The sequence below is a fragment of the Talpa occidentalis genome, unplaced genomic scaffold (genome assembly GCF_014898055.3).
Source record: "Talpa occidentalis isolate TD23 unplaced genomic scaffold, MPIMG_talOcc4v2.1 talOcc4.11, whole genome shotgun sequence".
NCBI lineage: Eukaryota > Metazoa > Chordata > Mammalia > Eulipotyphla > Talpidae > Talpa > Talpa occidentalis.
In genome coordinates this window covers 103,195,005-103,205,079 of record NW_023601104.1, presented here as the reverse complement: position 1 = coordinate 103,205,079, position 10,075 = coordinate 103,195,005, and the positions used below count along the sequence as shown (strand labels likewise).

The 10,075-nt window shown below is 70.2% G+C and overlaps 1 protein-coding gene across 1 annotated transcript; it reads left to right on the top strand.

Moving 5' to 3' along the window:
* The first annotated feature begins 3,180 nt into the window (after positions 1-3,180).
* On the top strand, positions 3,181-8,371 carry LOC119238161 (tumor necrosis factor receptor superfamily member 14-like). The gene is made up of 13 exons (XM_037501872.1): positions 3,181-3,186; positions 3,705-3,813; positions 3,927-3,982; positions 4,289-4,397; positions 4,791-4,916; positions 5,604-5,759; positions 5,875-5,997; positions 6,114-6,236; positions 6,354-6,476; positions 6,592-6,682; positions 6,962-7,137; positions 7,848-7,876; positions 8,053-8,371. The coding sequence occupies exons 1-13, from the start codon at positions 3,181-3,183 to the stop codon at positions 8,149-8,151; spliced, it is 1,326 nt and encodes a 441-aa protein (XP_037357769.1). The 3' UTR covers positions 8,152-8,371.
* Positions 8,372-10,075: the final 1,704 nt, after the last annotated feature.

The following is a 10,075-nucleotide window of genomic DNA, read 5'->3' as shown; positions in this document are numbered from 1 at the left end:
GCCATGTGCAGCAACGTGGATGGCGCGGGAAGGGATCATGCTCCGCGAAATAAGCCAGAAAGAAAAAGAAAAATCCCGGATGGTCTCACTCATCGCAGGAATCCAGAAAACCTAAATAAGGGACCAGGAAAATGAATAACTCTAAGAAAGTGAAAATCAAAATCAACAAAAAACTATGAACCAGAGACACTCTATGGGGGGTGGGGGCGGGAGGGGAGGGATTGGGGTCAGAATGGGGGGGTTGCAATTGTATGGGGAATATAAAAATAAAATTTATTATTTAAAAAAAAAAAGAAAAAAGAAAAGGGCAGGAGTCGCGGGGTCCCGGGCCAGCCGGGAGGCGCGGCCTAAACGTGCACCTGCGTGGCCGGGGTCCCGGCGGGCCAGGCTGCGCCCGAGGACGAGGGGTGTTCCGGTTTTCCCTTTCATCCAGGGTCACGGTTGCTTTTGCCTGTGAGGACCCCCAAATTCACCACAGCCTGCTCGGGCCCCTGGCCACAGTCCCGCGTCCCTTCCCGGGTCTGTGGGTCCCACACCTCGTGGCTAGTTTGTCCCCGCGGGTTAAAGCTGCGAACCCTCGGCCTGCAGGTAGCTCCAGCCGCGGACCGCGCATCCCCGCTCCGGCCCGCTGCCCTCCCTCCCTCCGCTGCCAAGTGGACTCAACGCCCTCCCCGCGCGGCTGCTCGCCTGTTGCTCTGTCTTGGGGGGGGGGGTGCTGAGAAAACCTGAAACCGGGGGAACTTGGGGGCCGTAAGGGCTGAGACGCGGGGCTGTGCAGATCTCCATGTAAAAGCTGGGTCCGCGGCAGCGACCCCGCGTGTGTGGGAGGCATGAACGTGACCTTCCAAAGGAAAGTTTTTCGCTGCGCCTGTGCACCTGGCTCCCGTGTGCTGTTCTCAGAGAAGGTCCCCGCTCGCCGTCCCGCCTCCTGCTCCGCGCGTCGTGCGGCTGTCGGGGCTGTTACCTGCGGCAGTGCGCGACCCGGACACCTGGGGAGCTCGTCCTAATAGCACGTTCTTGAGGAGAAGATGTATTTTTGAGCAAAGGAATGTAGTAAAGATCCCGCAGGACCTCCAGCCCAGGTGCCATGAGCAGCCCACGCGGGCGGCACCACCAAGTGCGCTTCCTCGCAGCTCCTCCCCCCAAGACGCTCGGCCGGGCCTCACCCTCTTACCTGCCGGGGCGGCCGCCGGCCAGCTGCGCCCTCTCCACGGCCGCCCCCGAACGCCCGCAGCTTCCCCTTGCCTCGCCCCTTGTCGGGGACTTTGCCGCAGAGGCTGCGCCTGCTGCACAGCGAGGCTGCCACGTGCCAGACACGGACACGGCTGTGCGTGAAGGGAGCCTTGGTCTTCACACCGGGGCTCGGCCCTTCCGGGGCGCCCCGGGCCTGGGGCTCTCGCCTGAGTAATGACGCTTCCCCTGACCTCCCCGACCCGAAGCACCGCTCGTCCTTCCTCCGCCCGGGGAAAGGCTGGAGTTCATGTCCACAACTCAGTCACCCTGGGAGGGCCGCGTCCTCCGCTGACGCCTGCCCAAAGAGGCGGGACTGCGCAGCGGCTCCTCCATGTCTGCACAGGGGCCCGCCCGGCCTCGCACGCAGGGACGCCTGCCGGACTGGGCAGCGTTGTGCCCAGGAGCCCCTGGCGGGCGCTGAGGTGGGGAGCCGAGGGGCCTGCCCTGAGATCAGGGCGCCTGGAGGGGCAGGAGGTGCCCAGGGTCCAGCCCCGCAGCCCGGTGGGGCAGAGGAAAACTGCACGGACCGCCCACAGGGGGGCTGGTTTAATAATTGGGGGGGTCCTAGTTCAGGGGCCCTGCTGCACCGGAGCTGGGGGCCTGGAGCGGGGTCTGCCCCTGGGGCATCCGCTTGGCCCCCGTCAGGCAGCTCTGGGCTCCCAGGGTTGGGGTCCTGTGCCAGGGTGAGAGGGGACCCCACTCACATGCGGGAGTCCCGCTGCCGTGGACGCAGGGCCGCTGTGCCGACTGGTGACCCAGCCGCTCCACCCCAAGCCCGCCCTGCCTTACCCCCCTCAGGCTGCCCGCCCGCGAGCCTGACTGGACGGTCCTGCCACCCCGGGCTGAGTGGACCCCGCAGCACCATCGGCTCAGAGCTGCCCCTGGTCTGCCTGTGTCAGGATCCGGGGGGCGCACGGGAAAGGGCGCAGGCCCAGGGGCGCAGCCTGGGGAGGCTCAGCGGCTGGTGCTGCTGCAGGGCTGGCTCAGGCCTGGGAGGCCTCTGCCCACGCCCGCGACGCGCTAGGAAGGGGCTGCCCAGGGCACAGAGGTCCTGGGGGAGACAAGGGGGCTCCCCGGCATCGCCCAGCCAGGCAGGTGGACGGGGTGGTGCCCTGCCCCGGGCCTGGTTTCCGTGGGAGGAGGCGCCTCCCCACGGCGACGGTGCCCCGGGTTGTGGATGTGGGGAGGGCACCGGGAGGAGAGCCAGGATGCTCTTCCTGGGCCAGCTGTGGGGACCAGGGCCCTGGTCTGGCCTGTGCGGGGGGCTGTGGGGGGCAGAGACTGTCCCCAGGCCTGCTCAGGGCTGTGAGGACAGAGCAGGCGGGTGGCCCAGGCCAGCCCAGGGCATCCAGCAGGCCTGTCACTGTCTGAGCCCCTCCCCATGCAGAAACGGGGGCACGGCCCCCCAGGTAGCTGTGAGGGGTCGGGGCCCTCAGGGTGCAGGGGGAACAGTCCACCTCCCTCCCTGGGAACAAGGCCCCTCCCGTGTGGGGTGGCTCCCCCTGCACACAGAGCTCAGGAGCCTGCGGGGAGCAGGGACCCTGCCAGAGGGGCCCATGGAGGGAGGGGACACCATTTCCATAGACCCCGAGTCAGCAGCAGAGACGGGGCGCCTGGGGGGGGCTGTGAGGGCACGGAAGCTCTGCGGTCAGAGCACCTGGGACTCAGGGGGCAGGGGTGCCTCCCTGCCTCTGGGCTGTGAGAGGACGGGGCGGAAGTGGGGTTGGGTGTGGGCAGGGCTGGCAGAGGAGGGACCTGATAAGACCTGTGGGTCCCACCCGCTTCCTCACCCTCCGCACCCCCCACAGCCCCCACCCCGTCCCTCGTCCCCCGCTCCCGGGTCCCCTGCCCAGCGGCTGCCGCTGCCCCCGCCGGCCGGCTGCGCGTGCCCTGGGACTTCCTGAGAGCAGAGCAACTGGTTTCCCTTTTGTTTTCAATATCTCCGAAATGTCGGTGAGTTGCTGCTGAGGCGGCTCCTGCGGGCGGCGGGAGTCGGGGGGCTTCATGGCATGAGGGGGTGTCGCGTCGGGACAACACCGCACTGACAAACGGGAGCCGTGGAGCGGGCTGCACAAGGCAGGATGCTGCTGAAGAGCAAGATCCTGGCCCTTTTATTGACACACGTAATTGGTTTTTAGGAGATTAGGGAGATTAAGGCAAGGGGAGGGTGTAGAAGATTAGGGGTGGTGGGTCTGTCCTCCAGGCGCTTCTCATCCACTTGATGACACACCCCCATCCCCAGCCTCTGATCTCATCAACAAGGCCCTCCAGGGATCAGCTTCTGGGGTCCCTTGCCATGCATCGGTCCTCAGCCCCCGGGCCTTCCGGACATGCCTTGTGAAGCACAACCTTCCCGGTGTGACCCAGCTTTGGCTCTTGTTTGATCTGAAGGGCTGAAGGGTTTGGGCTCCTGTTCCTAACTGGCCGGGCCACTTTGACCTTGTTTAGGTGACAAAATGGTGGCCGAATAGGCTGCCGAGGAGGAGCAGACCCACAATGGGGCCCAGGCAGCTGCCGGGGGCTCCTCTGACGCCGAGGACCCTCCCCGGGAGACGTCGGGACCGGGCGGCCCGGATCCTGGTGAGTCTGAGCCCGCTGCGCCCCTCCCCCACCCCGCCTGCCCCTCCCCGCCCTGCTGCCCCGGAGCCACCCCCACCCCTGAGCCCCGACCCGATCCGCGAGGCCACCCGCAGGAGCCCCCCAAGCGGCTGGACCCCTGTGTGCTCCTGCCCCAACCTACCTGGGAAAGGTGAGCTTTTCCCGCCCCTAGGGTCCACCGGCTGCAGGGTGGGGCCCCGCTCGCCCCAGAAGGTGGGGGTGATAAACAGAGGCCTGTGCTATTGTGGGGGTGTGGGGGGGGAGGGGCTCAGGGCTCCGGGTCAGGACTCGGTGAGGACAGACACCCAGTGGGCACGGACCCTGCGGGGCACAGGAGACAGGGCCCCCCTCACCCCAATCAGGGGTCACCCGGCCATCCCCGGGAGCTGCTGCCCATTTCACAGACTGCGGGACCGAGACGACCCCAGCCCCTGCCCCGCCCTGTCCCGCTCCCCAGGTGCCGATGCTCATCCTCCTGGGGTCCCCGCCCTGCGCCCCAGCCGTGGGCCCCTGCAAAGACGAGGAGTACCTGGTGGGGGCCGAGTGCTGCCCCAAGTGCAGCCCAGGTGGGTGCAGCCGCCCGGCCCGGCCCCGCTCTGCCCTGGGAGGGAGGGGGTCAGTGCTGGGGCTGAGGGCCGGCACCCCACTGACTGGGAAACCCCTCCATGAGACCCCCCTGCAGGGTCCTCCTCCCCAGACCCTCCTGCTCCCCGCAGGGGGCACCTGGGGCAGGACACCCCCAGAGAAGGGACCCAGGGTCAGGGGGCTCTGCACAGGCCTCGTGTCTAGGCCCACGTCCCTCCAGAAGCTTCTGACTCTCCTGACAGGCTCCTGCTGGGGCCCCAAATGTCAGGGGCTGGGGAGCAGCTCGGTGCCCTCAGTCCCTGGGGTGGGGCCACCCTGCTGTGATTCAGGTGCCCCTCGGGGTGGCCCCTGATCTGGGGGCCCTCTGGCTGCAGGTTACCGGGTGAAGCAGCCCTGCGGGGAGTACACGGGCACAGTGTGTGTCCCCTGCGCCCCCGGGACCTACACGGACAAGCTCAATGACCTGAGGGAGTGTCTGCCCTGCCGGGACTGCCGCCCAGGTGAGCCCCTCCTCACAGCCACCCCTGCTAACTGCTGTTCCCCCTGCTCCTTGGGCTCCAGTGCCCCCCCGGGGGTCCTCCGGGAGCTGAGGCCTCTGTCCACCCTGGTCTGTCCCCGGGACACCCAGAGGGTCCCTCTGCTCCCCCCGCAAGGGCCCCGGGACACCCAGGAGCTCGGCTGTCAGGACCCGCCCACACCCCCCGAGGCCCCCCCAACCTGCCCTGACAGGTGGTGCGGGGAGGGGGTCCCCAGGGGGTGAAATGGGAAGAGAGGGCTTTGGGGTTCAGAAAGGTGTGGTAGGGACAAGCCTGGGGGCACCGGATTGGGGTCTACCTGCCTCCCCCAGGGCTGACGGGAGATGCCCCTGTCTGTCCACTGGGAGCAGGTCAGCCCTCCCCTCCCCCCGCCACATCCCCAGGGGAGACCCTCCCTGCCCCCAAAACTCCCCTTCACCCTGTGGCTAATGTCCCTCACCAGGTCACCCCAGACCCCAGCCGTGTGGCTCCCCGGCCCTGGGTGCTTCTCGGCACAGGTCTCCCCAGGTCCCGGGCGGAGCTGAGTGCGGACAGGCCGGTGCGGGCGGGTGGGCTCCGTGCCCAGCGTCCCCACCCTGCGGGAGCCCGGCCTGGGGCCCAGACAGGCGCCTCCCCCAAAGGCAGCCGCGGCTCAGCCCTCTCTCCTGGCAGCCCTGGGCCTGGTGACCCGGCGCGGGTGCTCCCCCACGGGGGACACTGTGTGTGGCTGCGTCCCTGGCCACGTCTGCGTCCCTGAGCACGGGGACAGCTGCGCGCAGTGCCAGCCCCACACGGCCTGCAGGCCCGGCCAGAGCGTGAGGCAGAGAGGTGAGCACCCCCAGGGCCACTCCTGACACAGCCGGGCCCCTCCCCGGGAAGGGACATCCCAGCCCCCCAAGGGCACCCAGCTGCCCCACCCAGCCCGACCTGCCCTGCCCCGCAGGCACCGAGTGGCAGGACACGCTGTGTGAGGACTGTCCCCCCGGAACCTTCTCTCCCGACGGGACCCTGGAGCAGTGCCGGCCCCATGTGGCCTGCAGGCCCGGCCAGAGCGTGAGGCAGAGAGGTGAGCACCCCCAGGGCCACTCCTGACACAGCTGGGGCCCCACCCGGGAAGGGACACCCCAGCACCCAGGGGGCTGCCCAGCCACCCGGCCAGCCCCGCCTGCCCCTGCCCCGCAGGCACCGAGCAGCAGGACACGCTGTGTGAGGACTGTCCCCCCGGAACCTTCTCTCCCAATGGGACCCTGGAGCAGTGCCGGCCCCACACGGCCTGCAGGCCCGGCCAGAGCGTGAGGCAGAGAGGTGAGCACCCCCAGGGCCACTCCTGACACAGCCGGGGCCCCTCCCTGGGAAGGGACATGCCCAGCCCCCCGGGGGCACCCAGCTGTCCCACCCAGCCTGACCTGACCTGCCCTGCAGGCACCGAGCAGCAGGACACGCTGTGTGAGGACTGTCCCCCTGGAACCTTCTCTCCCGACGGGACCCTGGAGCAGTGCCGGCCCCACTCGGCCTGCAGGCCCGGCCAGAGCGTGAGGCAGAGAGGTGAGCACCCCCAGGGCCACTCCTGACACAGCCGGGGCCCCACCCGGGAAGGGACACCCCAGCACCCCGGGGTCGCCCAGCCCCCTGCCCAGCCCCACCTGCCCCTGCCCCGCAGGCACCGAGCGGCAGGACACCTTGTGTGGGGACTGTCCCCACGGAACCTTCTCCCCCAACGGGACCCTGGTGCAGTGCCGGCCCTGGACCAGGTGGGAGACCCGGCCTCAGCCAGAGTCTGGGGGATCCTGGTGGAACCTGGAGAGATAAGGGCCACCCCCAAGTGAGACACCCTATGGCCTGTCCTCTGTGTCTCCCTGTCACATCCGTCTCCCTGTCCTTCCGGGCCCTCCCTGGAGCGGGCTGTGGGAGGCAGACAGACACTGGTCCCCCAATGTTCCCCCCGCCCCATCCTGCTCCCGCCCCAGGGCCCGGGTGGGGTCCAGGGTCCCGGTGTGTCCCCTGCGGCTCCAGGCCCCGCCTCCCCCCAGGTGCAGCCGGCTTCAGGTGGAAGCAAATCCGGGGACCAGCAGCAGCGACGTCACCTGCTCCTCCTGGCCCCTTATTCTGCTTGTGCTCCTGCTTCTGCTTCTGCTCGTCCCTGTCCTGGGGGCGCTCGGGGTCCTCGGGGCACGATGGGCTCTCAGGGGAAGAAATGGACGACCAGGTGAGCAGCGGGGAGTCCTCTGGGGCTCAGGGCCCGCTGACTCATCAGAGACCCTCCAGATCTGCCCCCAACATAGGGAGACACCCAGCACCTCTCAGGCTCTGGTCTGTCCCGTTTTGGGGAGGGGTGCCCCGGGGGGACCCTGATGTCATACAGCGTCACTGGGAGGCTGTGCAAGGCTGGAGGGTGAACCCCGACTCAGGGGAGGCATCATCACCCCTGCACTGCTCATGCCGGACCCGAGGCGGTGGACAGGCGTGGCAGAGCAGGGGAAGGGGCCGGGACAATATGTCTGACGGGGCCAGCCTGGCCGGTCCCCGGGTGCACAGGGGAGCAGCTCACACTCGTCCACGGGGTACACGGGGTAGATCTAGCTGCTGCCCCTCAGCCCACCCCCGTCCATGGCCCCAGCACAGGGTCTGGGTCGGGTCTGAGAGCTGGACAGGGACACTGTCCGCCCCCCCTCCCCGGCACCCGCTCCTGAGGGGACCCTCTGTCAGGGCCCCCCTCCCGATGACACACTCTGGGGGAGTGGGGGGCTGGGCTGGGAGGGGCCGGGTGCCCCGAGTGCTGGGCCCTGGGGACAGGCCAGCAAGGGCCCGAGCCTCGGCCTCGCTGTGTCCGCGGGTCCCTGGGAGAAGGGCCCCCGGGGTGCCGGGCGGGCGGGGCCCCCGACTTGCTGACCCTCCTGACCTGTGTCTGTTCCGCAGGGGAACCCCCCACAGGGAGACCCCACCAGGTACGGCTGCTCCCCCAGGGACGTGGTGGGTGGGGCTCCCTGGTCCCGAGACCCCGTCTCAGTCCTGCCCCCGGGGGTGGGGGGGCACAGCCTCCCCTGAGACCGGGGGTCCCCCGCGACAGCACCCCAGGGTCAGGAGCCGGGCCTCAGGGCGTCCATATGCTCTGAACCCACAGATGAGGACACAGGGTGCAGCAGGGGACCCCGCGGCTGCCCAAGCCCTGCAGGCCTGTCCGGCCGTCGCCACGGAGGCTGAGGAGGAAACGGTGCCCTGAGTCCCGGGGGCGGCCCCCCCGCTGGCCACGGGGCCCGGGACACAGAGGACTGACCGCCGGGGGCGCCTGCTGGAGGTGCCAGGACACGCACGGCCTGGGAGTTGGGGGCCCCCCATGCTCACTGCAGCCCACCCAAGAGGAGCGGGGCCATGATTGGGACTTGGGGACCCCCGGCCTCCCACGTGTCTCTGGAGGCCGAGCCCTCCCCGCAGCCCGGAAGTGCCCAGGACGAGTGCCCGCTGCACCCTCTGCCCCGGCCCTGAGCTGTGCTGGCGAGAGGGACGGGGTGTGAGGGCGCCAGGACCCCCATGCAATGTGGGGTCACAGCCCACCTGGCCAGCATGTGCCGGCTACTCCCCGTGACTGACATTCCCCCGGGCAGCATGTGTCGTCCTGGCCGCGCCCTGGAGACGGCACCGACCCCGCCGTGACCTCAACCCGCCCAGGGGCCCAGCTCGGGCCCAGGACCCAGTGGCCTCCAGGCGGGAGCGGGGAGAGGAGGCTGCGGGTCTGCCCCCCTCCCGGCACCCCCACCCTGGCCGGGCCTGAATAAACTGGGTGAACAGCCCTGGCGGGCGGAGCGTGCTGATGCCTCTGCCACCCTCTGTGCGGACCAACCAGGGCCGGGAGCTCAGGGCGGGGGAGGAGAGGGCGCCGGGGAGATGGGTGGGGGACGGAGCTTTGTGCCCAGGTGCCACCCCGGCCCTGCCCCGCCTGCCAGGCCGTGGGGCGGCCTCTGTGCCTGAGCCGCGACCCGGCCCGGGGGTGAGCTGCTGGGTCTGGGGGCGCCTGGACAGACACGGCAGCCCGGGACACGGCCCTCGTGGGGTCCTGGGGGGCCCCTGCTGGGGGAGCCTCACCCAACCCACTGAGCCAGCCAGGCCCTGGCACCCTGGTCCCCTGGGAGCGCCGCACCCCCAGCGGGCTGCCCCCCTCCTGCCCTCCCAGGGCCCCAGCCCCTGCCCGAGCCATCGCGCCGCCTCCCTGACCGTGCAGGCTCTGTCCTGCCCCGGCCCCTCCTGCCCCCCGTCCCTCTAGACCAGGACGAGCTGCCTTGCTGCCACCCTGTGCCCATCAGCAGCAGCTGCTGCCCCCTGACCCTCCCTGGAGAGCAGCCACTGGTGTGGCACCCGCTGGCCGCTGGGTCCTGGCTGGCCGGGGAGGCTGGGCTGGGCCAGCAGGGGAGACGTCCATCCCCGGAGGGCCCCACCTGGAGCTCACTCCTGGGGGCCCAACCCTCGACGTGGGGCCCCTGGCCCCGGTCTATGCCCCCGTCTCGCATCCCCGCTGCCTCCCCGGCGCTCCCCCCAGGGCCTGGCCCTCCTGACTTGGGGCTCTCTGGGGACCACGCCCCTTGTGAGGTCCCCCAGCCCCCCGACTCCAGGCAGGTGTTCCAGCCTGACGGCACAGGCAGCCCCGCCCTCCACTCCCACCAGCCGCACAGCCGCGCAGCCCTGCCGGGGCCCAGCCCGCGCCCGGGGGTGCTAGTGGCGCTCGCAGCGGAGGGCGGGCCTGGGAAGGGGCCGGGGACAGGGCAACAGCCCAACCAAGGTGCCAGGGCCTCCCGACCCCCCCGCCCCGCAGTGGCCCTCACCCCCGGGCTGCCCCCCAGGCGGGCTCCGCCTGGCTCACCGCGCCCCAGGGCCGCCTGCCCAACCTGAGGACACTTTTAGGTAACGGCCCCCCCGGGAGCCCCAGTCACGGTGGGGGGCTGCGTCCTCCCTCTGACGCCTGCTCCAAGAGGCAGGACTGGCGGCGGCTTCCTCCGTGTGCTCACAGGGGCCAGCCCGGCCTCGCGTGCAGGAGACGCCTGTCCGAAGGGGCGACAAGGCAGGAGCACGTGGTCGGCGGGACAGCCGGGGTGGCCGGGACGGCCGGGCTGGCCGGGGTGGCCGGGGTGGCCGCCTGCCGGGCTCTGGAATGG